At 31.9% G+C, this 17756-nt stretch overlaps 1 protein-coding gene across 4 annotated transcripts in view; it reads right to left on the reverse strand.

Moving 5' to 3' along the window:
• Positions 1 to 1092: 1092 nt before the first annotated feature.
• The window catches only part of LOC123269915 (histone acetyltransferase KAT6B), a 29815-nt gene continuing 13151 nt past the window's right edge, over positions 1093 to 17756 (reverse strand). The window contains exons 3-7 of one of the 4 annotated variants that reach the window (XM_044735832.1): positions 16499 to 17136; positions 13009 to 14005; positions 12603 to 12978; positions 9392 to 9774; positions 1093 to 5742 (exon numbers count right to left, since the gene is read on the reverse strand). In XM_044735832.1, coding sequence (XP_044591767.1) covers positions 1684 to 5742; positions 9392 to 9774; positions 12603 to 12978; positions 13009 to 14005; positions 16499 to 17136 — 6453 coding nt within the window. In that variant the 3' untranslated portion in view covers positions 1093 to 1683. Of the gene's footprint in view, positions 5743 to 9391; positions 9775 to 12602; positions 14006 to 16498; positions 17137 to 17756 lie in introns of all 4 variants that reach the window. The other 3 variants (XM_044735831.1, XM_044735830.1, XM_044735833.1) reach the window with 3 other exon arrangements.

The raw sequence follows: 17756 nt of genomic DNA on the forward strand, positions 1-17756 counted from the left end.
TTCTTAATTATTCTTTATTTTATGTAATTTAAAGAAAAATAGATCAAAAACATCAAAAAAAGATAAAATAGAAATTTCACCTAAAAATATGAGCCAAAAATTTTTCGAATTTTTGAAGACAAAAAAACTATCGAACTCTTTATTTTTTTTCTTTCACATTTTTTATCAAAAATTCGCCGTAAAAACAAAATAAAAAAAAAATTTTTTTTTTTTAAATTAATTTTTTTCAATAAAATTATTATGACTTAAATTTGCGGTGAATTTTTTTTTGGTAACTTAAAAAATTTTATAAATTAAAAAAATGTTCAATTTAATACTTAATAAAAGTTTATTTTTTTTAAATAAAATTTAAGGAAAATTTTCCATAAAAAAATGTTTTTTTTTCAAAATTTGGATTTTAAAAAAAAAATTTTTTTTTTCAGTTTGGATTTTTTTTTTGAAAAAAAATTTTTTTTTTTTAATTTGGATTTTTTCTATTAAAAAATTAATTTTTTTCAATAAAATAATTATGACCTAAATTTGCAGTGAATTTTTATTCATAACTTAAAAAATTTTATAAATTAAAAAAATGTTGAATTTGTTGAATGTTGAATAAAAAAAAATAATAAATTGATATTAGTATTTATTTGTTTTTATTTTTAATATCTATGTACAATAAATATTTATACACTATTCTTAAAGACTTTCTTCGTAGTCACTTTGCAACTAAACTTATCATTACATTAATAATTAATAATAATAATAATAATTAATATTTTTTTAATTAATAATTTCAATAATAAAATTGACATCACCCATTCCCTTCTCACACTTTATTATTAACGACAAAAATAAACAAAAATAAAATAAAATACTTATAATCGATCCAGTATCATAAATATAGGACTAATTTGTTGTGTACTATTCGGCAAACAGTCGCGTTGTTAAATAAATTTACTTATAATAAATTTATCCGAGCAACACTTCACACAATTTTTACAATTTCCTCATATACTCATAAATTAATAATTAAAAATAAAAATATATTAATGAACAATATTTAAAAAAAAAAAAAAAATGTTGCTGAATAGACAATTTTAGGTACTTCCAAAAAATTAAAAAATTGAGGTTAATTTTTCATTTTATTTTTCTTAGCGTATATATGCATTAAAATGTTCTAGCTCTATTTTATTAAACTTAATTAAGCAGACAATTATATGAATATCCTTAAAAATGCAATAAAAGTCTGCTAAATTTAAAACTAGAGCATTTTAAAATGCAGTGTAACAATCACGTGTAGTGCACAAAGCATAAAACCAAGCTTTAACATATCCTCAAGGCGGATTTTAATTTAAGCGGCAAATTCAAATTTCGCGGTTGCTTATTGGCCGACAAAAACCGCGGGAATTTTCAAAATTTCCCGCCAAATTTAAAACCCGCCTTATCATCGAAAAAAACCAAGCTTTATAATACAGAAAGTACAACGCCGTGCGGTGGAGAAACCTAACAAGTCTAACAATAATAATTTGTAAATAAAAAAGTAAATTAAATATAAAAAAGAACCTCAACCTTTTATTAAACTCTCCACCCGCGGAATAACGATAAAACGTTTAGACTATATAAATATTTATATATATTTTACACAACATTGAGGTTAACCCCAGCCTGTCCTTATTGCTTCAACCTTAACATCATCTAACTAATTTATCGGGGGCGCATGGTACCATTAAGGGGTTGCATGAGCCCACTGTTGATGTACCCATGATAAGTATAAACCGGATTTTGCTGATGAGGATCCTGAGAGTAGGGAGCAGGAACATTGACGACCCCAACGGGCAATTGTCCAGCCTGGTTCATGAATCCTCCAATTTGTGCCGCCTGGTTCATGTATCCACTGGTTGGCTGACTAACCCGGTAGCCATATTGCGCAGCAGCCATTAGATTGGTATTAAGCGCCACATTGGTGCTCACCCTAGAGGCAGAACTCTGCATTTGAGGACAGGTGCTGCCAGGGTCCAGAGTTTGCCTATAGAGGCTCTCTGAAGGGTATTGGGTCAGGGAGGTCATATTGGTGTTAGCGGATGACCTGGACGTGGACCTGCTGGGTCCTGTGGCGGTGTTGACGTTGTAGTAGTTCTTGGGGTACCCTAGCGGAACTTGAGGTGGAGTTGGAAGTTGCCGTGAGTTCTGCGGCGGGGTCATGTTGTGGGAAATGGGCGGTGGAGTGAGATTCATAGAAGAAGCTGGGGTAGGAGGAATCATCTCCAGGCCGTTGGTCAGCTGTTGAAGCTTGGTAAGGCTACAAGAGCTGGGGGTCTGGTGATTAGTGGACCCGGTTAAAGATGGCGAGGGTGTGTGAGAGTGTGGCATTGCTGAAGTTTGGATGTAGAAGTTGGTAGCAGTGGTGCAGGGCGTTGGTGCTCCTGATCTTCCACCTCTGTGCTGGATCACGTAAGTGCTTTGCGAAGGGAATCCTTGGGAAGCGACTGCCATGTAGTTTCCCTGGGAGATCACCGCCATGTTGTGGGAGTGAGAGTGCGAGTGGGTGTGATGAGGGACGGACATGGTGGTCTGTTGGTACTGGGGTGGGAGCGCGCTTCCGTGAGTCACTGTGTGGATATGCTGGCTCTGGGAGGCCGGGGGAGTCGCTCGGTGAGATCTTTGCTGGTTGGACCTAGATCTGTGGGTCTGGGAGCCATTTGCTCGCTTGCTACTGCTGTGGGACTGGGTTTGTCCTTGAGATTGTGACTGGGCTGGTCCTTGACCTTGAATCTGACCTTGGTGGGACTGAGATTGAGATTGAGACTGGGCTTGGTGGTGGTGGTGCGGAGACTGCTGGACCATAAGTTGCATCGGCTGGGGGCTGTGGGTTATTGTGTGGACTAGAGGCTGGGGGGTGTGGCTTTGTATTGGCTGGGGTGTGTGACTCTGTATGGGCTGTGGGGTGTGACTCTGTATGGGCTGGGGGGTGTGACTTTGTATCGGTTGGGGCGTATGGCTTTGAATTGGCTGGGGAGTGTGAGATTGAATGGGCTGGGGAGTGTGAGATTGAATGGGCTGGGGAGTGTGAGATTGGTGGGGCTGGGGACTTTGGGTGGGGATACTAGAGGGCGTTCGCGGTTGCTGGAGCGGCTGGTGCATGGACCCGTGGTGGATCGCCATGTGGGGCGAGTGGGAGATCGCGCAGTCGTAGTGGACTTGGGACATGGCTACTGAGGGCGGAGGTATCTGTATGGGGTTGTTCAGGGGCACTGGTACTGTTATTGACGGAAGAGCACTGGGAGGTCGCTCCACACTGTGCTGGGAGGCCAGGTCACTGGCGATTGAAGTCGGAGACTCTAGACCTAGTTGACTAACGTCCAGGTCACATTGGCCGTAGTGCAAGGAGTGCACAGAGTTAGTAGTAGAATCAGGAGTGTAGACTCCCATGGAAGGAAGATCTGGTTGAGGCGGCGTCCGCTTAACCGATCCTGGGTTCTCCAAGTGTGGAGTAGTCTTCCCGCTTTCGGGAGAGTGTTGCTTTTCTTCCGGGGGCTGGATCATCTCCCGCTGCTCAACCACCACTGGCTTCTCCTCGACTACCGGCGCGACTTCTTCCAAAGGAGCTACTGGAGATTCTTTAGGTTCCTCCGGAACCGGAGACTCTTCAAGTTCCTTGACTTCCTTCACCAGCTCTTGTTCCTCCATCTTCTCTTGCACCTTCTCCACTTCTGGCTCAGGCTCCTTCTCCTCTTCCTCCTTTTCCTTTTCCTTCTCCTCAACTTTCTCTTCCTTATCAACTTCCATCGGCTCCGGCTCTACAGGCTCTGGCTCTACAGGCTTCTCCACCTCAAGAACCTCCACAACAGGAACTTCAACTTCCTTCTCCTTCTCCTCCTTAGGTTCTTCCTTCTCCTCAGGTACAGGCGTAACTCGCTCACAAACCTCCTCAACAACCTTACTAATCCTCGGAATATTCTTAGGCCTCAAATCCTCTTCCTCTTCTCCCTCATCCTCATCCCCGCCTTCATACTCCCCAGGACTGGCAGTCGAAACTTCCGTCTCAACCTTCCCCTTCTCCTCCTTCTTCTCCTCCTCCACCTTCTTAACCGGCGCCATTATCTGGGGAATCGTCAACTGTTTCTTATCAAACTTAGGAGTACTACTCCTAGATGCCACCCTAACCGGACTAAGTCTCTCCTTCTTCGCCTTAGCAAGCTCCGCAATCTTATAAGTAATCTTCCCTCGCCTCCTTCCCAACCCTTTATCCTTCTCCTCAATCCCCTCCTTACCATTACACTCCACCTTCTTTTCCTCCTCTTTCCTCTCCTTCTCCTCCTCAAGCTTCTTCTTCTTCTCCTTCGCCAACAAACTCTTAGTCTGCCTACTAGTAACCTTCATCAGGATATCATCAAGCTTGCTTTGCTTACTAGCCCGCTCCGTCATCTTAGCAAAGCTCTTCTCCTTATCCTTCTCCCTCTCCTTCTCCTTTTCCTTCTCCTTCTCCTTCTCCACCTTATCCTCCTTCTCCTTCTCCTTATCCTTCTTCTCCTTAACCTCCCGTCCTCTTTTAGCTTTAACCTCTTTGACCTTCTCCTCCTCAGTCTTTTCGGAATGTTTCCGTTTCCTAGAGGGCGTTGTGGTCAACGGAATGTCTACGGGAGTCTTCGGAGTTCTTATTCTCCTCCTACTTATCGACACAGGAGTCGAAAGTTTCGGAGTGTTTGTTATCGGAATACTCTTGTTCATAATACTGCGACTATTCCTTGGAGTTTTAACTTCCTCCATATCATCTTCAACATCCGCGACATTCCCACTGCCTTTATCTTTGTCCTTTTTCTCCTCTTTCTCCTCATTCTCTCCACATTTACCTTCATCTCCTTCCTCTATATCCTTCCCTCCTTCTTCCTCTTCTTCAACCTTTTTATCCTTCTCCTTTTCCTTCTCCTTCTCCTTAACTTTAGGAGTCTTAAGCGGACTTCTAGGCTTAACAGACCTCCTGACCCCAATTCTCCTTCCTCTCGGCCGCTTTTTGATCTTAACCTTCTGGATCTTCTCCACCATTGCAGTGACTGGCTTAGGAGAAATTTCCTGGACAATTTCTGGACTAGCTTCACTAGCCTCTTCAGGACTCTGGTAAGGATTAGGAATCTGGGTAAGCAGAGGAATCCACCGAAGACAATCAGGATCAAGAGGAATCCTGGAGCTCTTCTTGACCTTGACCATATGAACGTCCACCTTGCTCCAGTCTACGACTACAGCGATCCGGCCTTTGCACACGTCGTTTACAGTCTTGTCCAGGGTACGGACGAAACCCAGTAACTGAAGTGCCGTCGCGATATCGTGCGCGGAAACTCCGGTTTCCTTGGTGATGTCTCCTAATTTTATCTCCTTAGCGTCCCGGTGAGCGTCCAGGTGCTCCAGGACCACGCTTTTCCAGAAGGAGTGGTAAGATACGCGGCCCAAGTCGGATAGAGGTTTCTCAGGGGTGCCAGGAATTCCTTCCACTTTGGAGAGGAGGTAGCTAAACTCGATTAAAAAGCGACCGAAACCTTGACGTTGGTACTGCGGGAGGGTCATTATGCAGGACACGTTGTAACGCTGAGAGGGACAGTGCTTTTCTTTTGAGAAGTAACCTACTAAGTGGCAACCGTATTTGTCGTTTTTGGTCACTGCGTAGAAGAGAAAGGGCTCCACGTCGTAGTATAAGGTTTTGTGGTCCAGGAATAATTTTGCTAACAGGCAGAGGTTTTGACAGTAGATTTTGTTTACGTTGCCGTCAATCTGGGGAATTAAGGAAATTTTTTTATTGATAAATTGTTTATTATTTATTAGTTTTGAGATAAATTGACCAGTAAAAGAGAAAATTATAAAAATTAATAAAATGGAAAATTGTAAAAATAATTTAAATAAGATAAATGGAATAGTAGTTGACCAGTTAAATAATATTTATTGATTAGTCAAGTAATTTTTAATTTAAATTAATTTTTTGAACCACCAAATTTTATTTTATATTTTATAGACAGGAATTAAATTTCTGAAGAACTAAGTATAATTAAAAAATGTTAAATTCTAAATAAAAATTAAAATAATTATAATTTCATAAAAATTACTGATAAAAAAAATTGTACAACCCGCAGTTATAAAAACTTTCAATGTTCAGGTATGAAAATTAATTTAGCAGTTATTTGATAATTTTCTTAAAAAATAAATTATGGTAAAAAAATTGACATTTCAAAAATATTTATTAGAACTAATTATGCACTGATAGAAGGATTTAGTTCTATTTAGTAAGATTAAGTAATAGTTACTAAATCATTTATTAAAGCCCATTTATTTCCACCAAATAAATATTTAGTAGTATTTAACAAATGATTTATTGCTACGCAATAAATCGTTTGTTGGTGTTAAAGAAATTAATTTTTTAACTAATTTCAGCGTACCTAACTTTTTTACTCAAAATAAATCAAAAAAGTTTGGAAAATCCAAAAGTGCACGCCTCATGACGCTCATTCATTTTTTAAGAAAAAAATTAATTGTGTAATTGATTAAAAAAAAAAAAATTATAATTAAGTAGTTTCTTACAGAGTATTTTATATTTTTTTTTTTTGAATATCGGCGCCCTTTTTTCTTGTCATATGCGCACGCAGTCTAAAAAAATCTAGCTTGATCAAGTGGCGCCATAGTTTCCACGTGACAAATAAGAAAAGTTCTTTTGGCTTTGTACGGTTGTATCGCGTAGTGATAGTGAATTTTAATAAAAATTCAATTAAAAAAAAAAAAATACGTAAACTAGACCACTGATATGAAATACGGACCCAGTTAAGGTAGTACCCTCGCGACTTCCGTCGTCAAAAGTTTGTACTAGAGTGTATGGTACATATACTTTAGAGTCATTATTGACAAGCCTAAAACTTTTTGCTGTTTATGTACTTATTTTAGCCAATCACAAACGAGAAACTGATCGTTTGAAAAGTCTGGCAACACTGCGTGAGCGTTAAGATATTTTATAGTGGTTATACTGTAGTGTTTTGGACTAACTGTAGATTAACCTCTGTTTTGACACATGCGTTTATTTATTTATTTACATACATTTATTCGGAAATATAATTACAATGTCTGAAAAATTGACTTATAAAGGACGATTCATAAAAAAAGTCCTTGAAAAACGACAGAAATCACTAGCAAATATGCAAATAACAAATAGAAAAAATAATTGACAATATTGTTTTGTTTTTCAGAAAAATCAGTAATTGAATTTTTATGTTGATGTATTTACGGATTTTAAATTTTAGTATTTTTTTATTATTTCATCTGACTATTATTTTTATAACTTATGAAAGATTAATATATATTATTATATTCAACTTATTAACTTTTTGAATTTTTATGAATATAGAAAAATACTTATTTTCATAAAATAATCATTGTTACTTTTTTTTTAAATAAATAAAATTAATAACTATAATGTTACACTTAAAGTAAATTAAACTTTTCAAATTTTTCAGCACCTGCGCGTCTCATACTTTTTTCGCGGCTCACAAAACTTGCGTTGTTGCCACAGTTTTATTAACGTATCCCCTCCTCGGCTAAAGTCTGGTAAATTTTTCATTACTTATTAATAAATATCTCTGAAACTGTGTGGTAATTATCAATGAAATTATTTTTAAAAAATTGTTTAGTTGTTAGTTAACGTTACTCTAGTTTTTTAAAAGAATCCTAAGAAAAGTTTCTGAGATATAAAAATGTTTGTAGGTAAACTTTTCGATATCCCGTATACCGCAATGTAAAAGAGCGTTCAAAACTCAAACTTTGAAATTAAATATCTCTGAAACTAAATGGTCAAAAATTTTCAAATTGCGCCAATCGACGCAGAATTATATGAATATTAATCTGCCGAAGTTAAAAAAAAATCCTAAGAAAACGACTCTGGCGAGGGTACTACCTTAATCGAATTCTTAAACTAATAAAAAAGGTCCGGTCTTGAAATATCAATTTGTTCGGGAGTAATTGTTGGTACATCCTAAATGGGGTGACATCCGGACGTCCACGTAAAATTTTTTTCAAAACGTTTTTTTTTCCAAAATAGCAACATGAAATGATTTTAGAAAGTAAAAGATGGTTTAATTTAAGTGTTTTTCCGGTGTACATCTACTTATATCATTGTATAAGTGTAATATGATTGGGATAGAGGCATTTAAAGATCACAAAATTGCTTGACCTTGACTAGTCGAGTATAAAGCACAACCTCACGCGCTTCGCGCTATGAGGCGTGCAATAATTAAAATAAATAATTTTAAGTAAAAATATAAGGTATTATAAAGAAAATAATCTCATTAAATTATAATTTTTTACTTGAGACATTTATAAAATTTAAAATTAATTAAGTTTTTAACATATCAATAATAGACTAATTGAAAAATTTAAACTAAACTTCACTGAGAAATGGCATATAAGCCATTTGGGAGTATGTGTCTTTTCAAAGTGCTCAAAAGCATAGAACAGCTACCTTTTTGAGCTCATAAAGCTCAAAATAATACATAAATTGTAATTTGGAGCTTGAAGAGCTCAACAACATTATAAATGCAATTTCAAGCGCTTAAGTATGGAATTAGCGGGAAGTTACAGGGATCTCCTTCCGGGTCATCCGTTTTCCTAATTTTTATTTTATTTATTTACAATCAGGAAGTTGTCACAGTTGGAGGTAAATATTTCTGTGACATGTGGCTAATGTTTATTTATTTTAATTCAAAATAAGTGACTGAATTCAAGGAGAATTACTCGTAGGCAATATCACTGTGCTGAATTATTTATTTTTTTATCATAATGGCAGTACTTTTATCTCGGATAAAATTTTATCCCGGATTGAAAAACTGGCTCTCAGAAGTTTTAAAAAATTAAAGATGCAATTTTTTAAAAATAATTTTTTTGAAGAAATTTGTTTGTTAAAAAAAATTTTTAAATTGTCAAGTGACAGCTAGATTTAATGTCACATTATAATTTTATAATCTGGTCTTAGATGTTAAATTTAATTATGTCACATGTGATAAAAATAAAAAAAAAATTTTGTTATTCAATTAAATTTATGATAAAATATAAAAGTAAAATTATATTTAATCATAAAACATTGAAAAAATACTTTGTCTCACAAGGAAATAGTATTAGTTTACATTTGGCAACAGCGCGTACGTTTTAACAGAAAAGTGCTTTTTTTTAAATGTAGAGAGTAGAGCACAAACTCAATGCTTCGCTTATGAGGCGTGCAAAAATAAAAAATGCAATTTTTAAAAAGTAATTTTTCTAAATAAATTTTTTTGTTAAATTAAATTTAAAAATTCTCAAGTGACTGCTAATTTTAATGTCATATAGTTTCCGATCGGTCAACAACTGGTCCATTTACCCCAACAATAATAAAAAAAAATTAAAAACTCACCTCAAACACCGACAAATCATTGCAGCGATAAATTTCCGTAGCCGGTGGATGTCTCCACTGGCACTTGTCCATGTGTCGATCCAAAACTGCCCGGCTCTTGGTGTACTTCAGACAGAACTCGCAGAAGAAGAGCTTCGGCAGCCGGGCGTACTCTTGGGGAAACGGACTCGAGTACCAGGTCTCGACCTCGTACCTTCCGAAGACAATCGCAGCAGGGTTCCTCGTTCCTACTCCTGGGCCCGTTCCTCCGGGACTCGTTGAGGCTGGCTCCGCATCGTTATCCGTTTCTGTCAGCCGGTTCGCCTGCTCTCTTGCCTCTTTGAACAACTCCAGGTCCTTCTGCGTAACCCCCGAGGGCAAGTTCTGCATCATCATCGCTTCTTCTGTAAAGAAAATTATTTTTTTATTCCTCATTTTTAAATTATTACAATAATAATAATAATAATAATAATAATAATAATAATAATAATTAATAAAAAAAAAAAAATTGTAATTTTAATAATAGTAAAAAAAATATAAAACTAAAATAAAAATCAATTTAGCTGACATTTAAAAAATTTTTAGAATTTTTTATAAAAAAAATTATTAAAAAAAGTTTTTTTTAAATTTCATTTTTAAAAAAATTATAAGTACAATTTTTTAAAAATATTATTTTGTTTTAATTTAATAATTAAAAAAAAAAAAAACTAAAAATTTAATAATTTAAAACAAACTCAAAAAATTTAATAATTAAAAAAAAATTTTTTAATTTAATAATTAAAAACAAACTCAAAAAATTTGATAATTAAAAAAAAAATTTTTAATTTAATTAAAAAAAAAAATTTAATTAAAAAAAACTCAAAAAATTAAATAATTAAAAAAAATTTTTTAATTGAAAAGAAATTCAAAAAATTTAATAATTAAAAAAAATTTAATAATTAAAAAAAATTTAACAATTAAAAAAAAAACTCAAAAAATTTACTAATTAAAAAAAAATTCAAAAAATTAAAAATGTCAGCTAATTTTATTATTATAAACTAAAAGCAAAGCTTAGGTTAATGGAATCTAAGGATCTAAGGAGTGTGTTGGCAAATTTTTAATTACATCTCCAATCGTTCTCTTTATTTATAAATTCTCCACAATTTGCCACTGATCACTATGCATGCAGTACGATTTATAGGTTAAAAAAAAATTATTTTTGAAAGCTCATGCAAATAATAAAATCTAATTATGTTTGTTGATAAAATAATAATAGTAAATTTAATTAGATTTTACTTGATTATTTTTTTATAAATTTAGTGTAAGCACACATTTAAATTAATCGTTTGCCAGGGTAATTAGGTAGGATGCAGGCACACGCACACGTACTAAATAGTACCAAGATACCGCACACCACACCGCCAACACATCCACGTGGTGAATTTTATATATTAAAGTGACAGGAAGGTAATTAGGTAGGAATATGACTCTGGGATTGTTTTATCCGGTAATCGACTTCTTTAATTTATTTTTAGGACATTCGAAGACTTATTTATTTATTTTTTTTTTATATTAATTAGTTTTTTTTATTATTTTCATTTTTTTGGCGGGTTTAAACTTATTTATTACAAATTTAAAAATTTCATTTTTTATTTTTAATCATTCAATATTTTTTTTCAATTTATTTTTTAAGAAATTAAATAAAATTAATCTTTTGGATAAAAAAATTTAAATAAAAATTTTTTTTGAAGTTAAAGTGATTAGTAAAATATTTTCTAAGCACGAAAATTTATGTACTTTTATATTTAATGATCCAAAAATTTATTTGACAATTTTAAAGATTTTTTTATAATATTAAAAATTTAATTAATTAAATTAAAAATAAAAAAATTGAAGTTATTTAATTAATTAAATTATTACTAAAAAAATTGTATTTTTTTTAAATAAAAAAATTTATAAAAATGATCAAATGTCGAATTTTCAAATTTTTTTTTTTTAATAAATAAATTTATAAAAAATAAAAATTCTACTTTAAGAAGTTTAAAGAAATTTTTTAGGCTTAATTTATTTATTAAAAATTCAAAAGTAGTCAAATATTAAAACGCAATTTTAAATAAAAATAAAAATAATTATAATTTTATAAAAATTACTAATAAAAAATTGTACAACCTGCAGTTAAATAAAAATTTTAATCTTTAAAGATGAAAATTAATTTAGCAGATATTTAAAAATTTTTTCAAAAGATAAATTGATATTTTAAAAATAAAAAATTTTCATTTTTTTTTTTAAATAATTTATTTTTCAGAGAAAATTTATTTATTGAAAAATGTTAAACTGTTAACTTTAATGTCATAAATTAATTTATCAGATATTTAATAATTTTTTTAACAAATAAGTTATGACAAAAAAAAATTGACATTTCAAAAATTTTTGACCAAATTAATAAATAAATTTTGGAGCAAATTTATTAAAATTTTAGCAAACATTAATAAATTTTTAAGCAAATTTATTTATTAAAAAAAAAAAAAAAAAAAAAAAAAAAAAACAGATTTTCAAAGAACCATCTAGATGGCGTTTCAAAGTTCCAACTTGACAAAAACAAAATCCTAACCTCAACTCAGTCTTCAAAATAATCCTAAAGCTAACTGACATTTTTAAAATTTCTCATTTATAAAATCATCCTAAAAAATTATTTTTCAAAAATATCACTTCAATATTTAAAAAATAAAAATATTTTCCCTAAAAAAAATTCCTCTAATATTTTTAATATTTCTCCTTTATAAGATCATTCTAAAAAACTATTTTTCAAAAATATCACTTCAATATTTTAAAAAATAAAAATATTTCCCCTAAAAAAAAACCAAAAATCCTTCGTCTAAAAAATTTCCTCTACCATTTTTAATAATTCTCCTTTATAAAATCATTCTAAAAAACTATTTTTCAAAAATATCACTTCAATATTTTCAAAAATAAAAATATTTTCCCTAAAAAAAAATTCTAAAAATTTCCTCTAACATTTTTAACATTTTTAATATTTCTCCTTAATTTAATAAAATAATCCTAAAAAACTATTTTTCAAAAATATCACTTCAATATTTCAAAAATAAAAAACTATTCCCTAAAAAAAGAAATTGTCGTCTCCGAATGCCCAAAAAAAAAGTCAAAAAACCAAAATTCCCGGATAAAAATGCGCTTAGTAAGGGTGTTAGGAAAAAATATTGTTTGTCGTGAGCGGGCGGGGGTAGACTCTTACCCTTCCTGTTGGAGCAGGGTGTCGCGCGGGGTGTCGTGGTGGTGTTGGTGGTGTTGGCGCTAGTACAGGCTCGTGGTTGGGAGGATTTCGAGTGACCAGGATTGGACTTTGGTAGATCAGCCTGAAGTTGCTTGGCTCCTTCAACAAGTAAACCATTCCCACAGCTTTTATCCCTATCATCCCCCGAGTTTTTCTTCAAGTCCGCGCACTTAACAGCGTTCATAGTGCGCCTGCGGCTCTGCTCATGTCGCTTCGAATTCACCGCAGTTTTCACCAAATTACTCGGAGTCATTTTCTTGTCTTCCTCAATTTCCTTCCCTTCCTTTACTTCCTTCAATTCTTTCTTCCTAACAACCTTAACTTTCTCCTTTTCCTTCCTCTCCTTCTCCTTCTCCTTCTCCTTTTCTTTTTCCTTCTCATCTTCATTTTTTTTTCTCCTATCTGGCGCATAATTGGGCGCTTTATCACCAGACCTAACTCTGCTGTTCCCAGGAGCGAGGAAGAAATGACTAAGACCATCATAAAGTCCTTTAAGCTGTCCAACGCCTTTAACCTTCTCTAAATTAATTCCTCCGGAGCTTTCAGAAGACTTCTTTTTAATTCTAGCACTAGGACTTGCTGCAGGTTGAATATGAAGACCAAAAGTTGGCTTCTCACCAAGATCTAACTTAGGAAGAGTCGCTCCAAAGGTGTTATTAATGCTGCTGAATAACGGAGCGTCTACTTTTAATTTAGCAGCAGCAGCAGCGAAGCCCCAGGGACTTTCAGACTCTGGTTGATCTTTTTTTGGAGATTTTTTACAAGCAACTGGTAAATCTTCTGAAGAAGAGCTGCTTGCTGAAGAGTCTTCAGAGCTAGATTCGCTGCTACTGCTACTGCTGCTACTTGACAGTACTGGAAGTCTTCTGTTGACTTTTCGTTTTAGTGGAGGTTTGTCTGGATTGTTTGATTTGTCTGGCTTGTCTGACTTGTCTAATTTGTCCGGTTTTTTTGATACCTTGCAACAATTTTGGCTTGGCTCCTTGGACTTCTCCCGGAGTCTTTTCTTAGAGTGCTCGGCGTTGAACGCGCTAGACCTAAAGAACTTCTGCTTCTCCTTGGAAATCCGATCACTCTTCTCCTCGAGCAGCCTACCCTGGCCCGCGAGTGGGGGAGCTACCGATGAAGGTGGGGACGAGGGAGTCTGGGAGGATAAAGGGGGCAAGGGTTCACCGAGGGAGACAACACCCGCATTACCGTCCGAGCTGCTGTCCACCTGTGACACCGTCCCGCAACTTCCTATTCCTCTTGATGATTCTTTTATTAGTTCTTTTTCAGTTCCGAGGCGAGTTATGGAGCTTTCTAATGATACGCCCGATTTTCGGACGCCGGTTGATGGGCTCTTCTTGTAGGATGATAGTGATCTGAAAGATAAACTTGGGTTTTAGTATTTTTATTATTATAATTTATTTTAAAAATTGTCCAGTTTTTAATTATAAAAATATTATTGTATCTTTGGTAAATTTATGATTTTTTTTTTTTAAGGAAAATTTTTTAGTTAAATAAAAATTATAAATTTTTTTATTTTGAAAATAAAAGTGAAAAAAATTTTTTTCCGGGTAATTTTTGGAAAAAAATTTAATAAAAATTTCTTTTTTTTTTGATGGGTACAAAAATAATAAAAATTGGATTTTTTAATTAATTTTTAAGATTAGAATATTTATTTTTTTCGCCTCCGGGCGTAAAGCGGCAACTTCAGGGAAGGGAAAAAAATAGTATACACTCCTCGGGAAGTAAATAAGAAAGCCTCAGATCACATGTTTGTTGACCTCGGCTTCGCCTCGACCAACAATTGCATGTGATCTGAGACCTTTCTTACTTTTCTTCCCTAGGGGTGTAATATACTATTGAGATTGATAGAAATTTTAATGAAAATAAAGTAAGCCGACATCTCAAAATTTTTATAATTTTTTTTTATTAAAAAATTATAACAAAAAAATTTTAAAAATTTTTTTCATTTGTTAAAAACGTCAAAAACTATAAGTGCAATTTTTTAAAAATATTTTTTAGTTATAATTTATTTTATTTTATTTTATTCAAACAAACAAACCCAACAGCTTACGCCATTAACAGGATTAATAGTTAGTATTAAAAAAAAAAAAAAAAAAAATTTATAATGTATAACAAGATGACTTATAAATAGTACATTAATTTAATAGATAGATTGCTAAATGAGTAGACCATTGATGATTTAATAAATTAAGCAAAATAAAAAAAATAAAAATGTCAGCTAACTTTATTATTATGAAATTTTAAGCGATTTGTTTCTATAGAATATTGATATTTAATGAAAATTTTTTTTAAGTAGTAAAAAAATATTTTATAAAATAATGTTTTATTGGTTTTTAAAGAAATTAATTATATATCTTGAAAAATAGAGATTTTGTGCAAAGGACCTTTTTTATAGGAAATTTAATTTTCTGTAAGTTTGATAATTACTTTTTTTATGTAAGTTTCATAATTTATGAAATAATTAATTTTATAAGAATTTTATTTTAAAAAATATGCATAGGTTTTAGTAGTTTTTAAAGAATATTATTATATATCTCGAAAAATATCAATGAGATTTTATGCTAAGAATCTTTATTGTAGGAAATTTAATTTCCTACAATTTTGTTCTGTCATTTTTTTTTAACTTCAGTATTTTATGAAATAATTTTAAGAAAATAAAAATTTAACACAAAAATCAGATTTAGTTATTTGTAAATAATAAAATCAAAATTCTATAGCTCGGAAATATCTATTTCAGAGATTTAGAATAGACATTTTTTGTAGGAAATTAAATTTCCTAAAAATTTGTATTTTATCATTTTTTTAAAATTCAATAATTGATGAAATAACGTCAAAAAATAAGAATTTAATATAAAAATTGAGTCTAGAATAAATTAAAACTCCATAAATTTTCAGATAATTTTTTTTTTATATTTTCAAAATTTTTAGCTAAAAAATATTTGAATTCAAATTTTTTTCTTTCTGAGATGTGCAATAAAAATAATAAAAAATTAATTTAACATATTTAATAATATTTTTTACATGAGTTTATCATTTGAATTTATCAAATTATTGAATTTTACATCACCAAGTTCAACTCTTTAATTTTTATATTAAAATTCATACTTTTCTTGTATTTATCTTAATTACATTCCAAATTTAAGAAAAAAAATTTTTTCTGAACATCTAAAATTTTGAAATTTTATATCTTTATCATTTATATCTGTACACGGAAAGAAGATGACACTGGATACTATCCCAGATTATACTGAGTGAAAAAAAAATTCAGATAGTAGCCAGTATAATCCAGATTACAATGAGTATAATCCAGACATCACTTAGTATAATCTGCATTTTTTTAGCTACTATCTAAAAATTTTTTTTACCACAGATATCACTGAGTATAATCTGAGATGATATCCAGTGTCATCTTTTTATTTTTCCGTCTACTTTATTATAACTTTTTTTTTGTATACTTTTGCCATTTGACTGTACTGCCTAGCATTGAAATTAAATAATAAATAAATAAATATTAAAAATTTTTGTAACATAAATTATATCAAAATAAAATTGCAATTTTTAAAAAAAAATTTTTCTGAACAAAATTATTTATAAAATTAAAAATTTTTGTGACATAATTTGTCAAAAAAAAAAAACTGCAATTTTTTTCAAATAATTTTTCTCAACAAATTTGTTTATAAAATTAAAAATTTATGTAACATAAATTATATTAATATAAAATTGCAATTTTTTGAACAAATTTGTTTATAAAATTAAAAAAATCCAGGACCAAAAATAAATTTCCTGACAATAAATAAATAAATTAAAACAAAAAAAAAAAATTAATTAAAAAACTAAGTACTTACTTTCGATTCTCCCGAATTTTATTAAGTCTTTTCCTGGCGGTGACAGGTGAGCCTTCATCCTGAGAGCCTTCTTGTACTTGCTTGACCACCGGGGTCGTTAGAGCATGCTCCGGGTGTGGAGATTGCTGGAGCGATTGCGCGAGCAACTGATTGTTGTTGTTGTTATTGTTGTTGTTGTTGTTATTATTATTACTATTACTACTATTACTATTACTATTATTATTATTATTACTATTATTATTACTAGATTTACTACTACGCTTGGGCGTATCATCAGTCCTGTGGAAATTAAGACAGTGCCGACACCTCCAGGGTGCTTTGCTTTTCTTATCAAGTGCGGGGTCGAGACACGTCGGGTGATAGCACTTGGAACAGTTCGCGCACTTAACCAAATAATTCTGGGACTCGCGTTCCAGCTCACAGCCGGCACAAGTTGGCGCACAGTCATCGCAGCACCACGTAATTCCGCGGTCCAGGATACTCGCCAGCTCCGGGGGCGCACATGAATAATGCACTGCAGCACCACATACATTGCATTTGCTCAGTCTGTCCGGTAGATTCTTCTTCGCAGTGTTGTTGTTCCCCGCTGCTGTCGTTCCCAAACACTCTCGGCAAATTGGCAAGGCTGCTGGATGCTGCTAAAATAAAAAATAAACAATTATTAGTAATTATTATTATTATTAAAAAGATTAAATTAATAATAATAAGCAACTTTGCAGTCACTATGTGACTGCCGTGACTTGTAAAATATTAATAAATAAGATTTTGGTTTATTAAATAATGACTTTTGTTAAATTGCACTGTACTTTCTTAAATATTGATATTCTTGAAGATATAAGCTCATTATGATGTTACACTCATCGAGACCTTTCATTTAAGTACCCACATGACATTTTTTATATATTTTATATATATGGTATTTTTAAAATATAGAAATATATGTGAAATATATGAAAAATTGATGTGGGTATTCAAATGAAAGGTCTCGATGAGTGAAACATCAGGATGAGCTTATATCTTTAAAAATGTCAATAGTTACAAGGTAATTTCTTAATTATTGACATTTTTTAAGATATAAACTCATTTTGATGTTACACTCATCGAGACCTTTTATTTAAGTACCCACATGACATTTTTTATATATTTTATATATATGATATTTGTAAAATATATAAATATATGAAAAATTGATGTGGGTACTCAAATGAAAGTTTTTGATGAGTGTAACATCGGGATGAGCTTATATCTTTAAAAATGT

This window comes from Cotesia glomerata, linkage group LG7 (genome assembly GCF_020080835.1).
Source record: "Cotesia glomerata isolate CgM1 linkage group LG7, MPM_Cglom_v2.3, whole genome shotgun sequence".
Classification (NCBI taxonomy): domain Eukaryota; kingdom Metazoa; phylum Arthropoda; class Insecta; order Hymenoptera; family Braconidae; genus Cotesia; species Cotesia glomerata.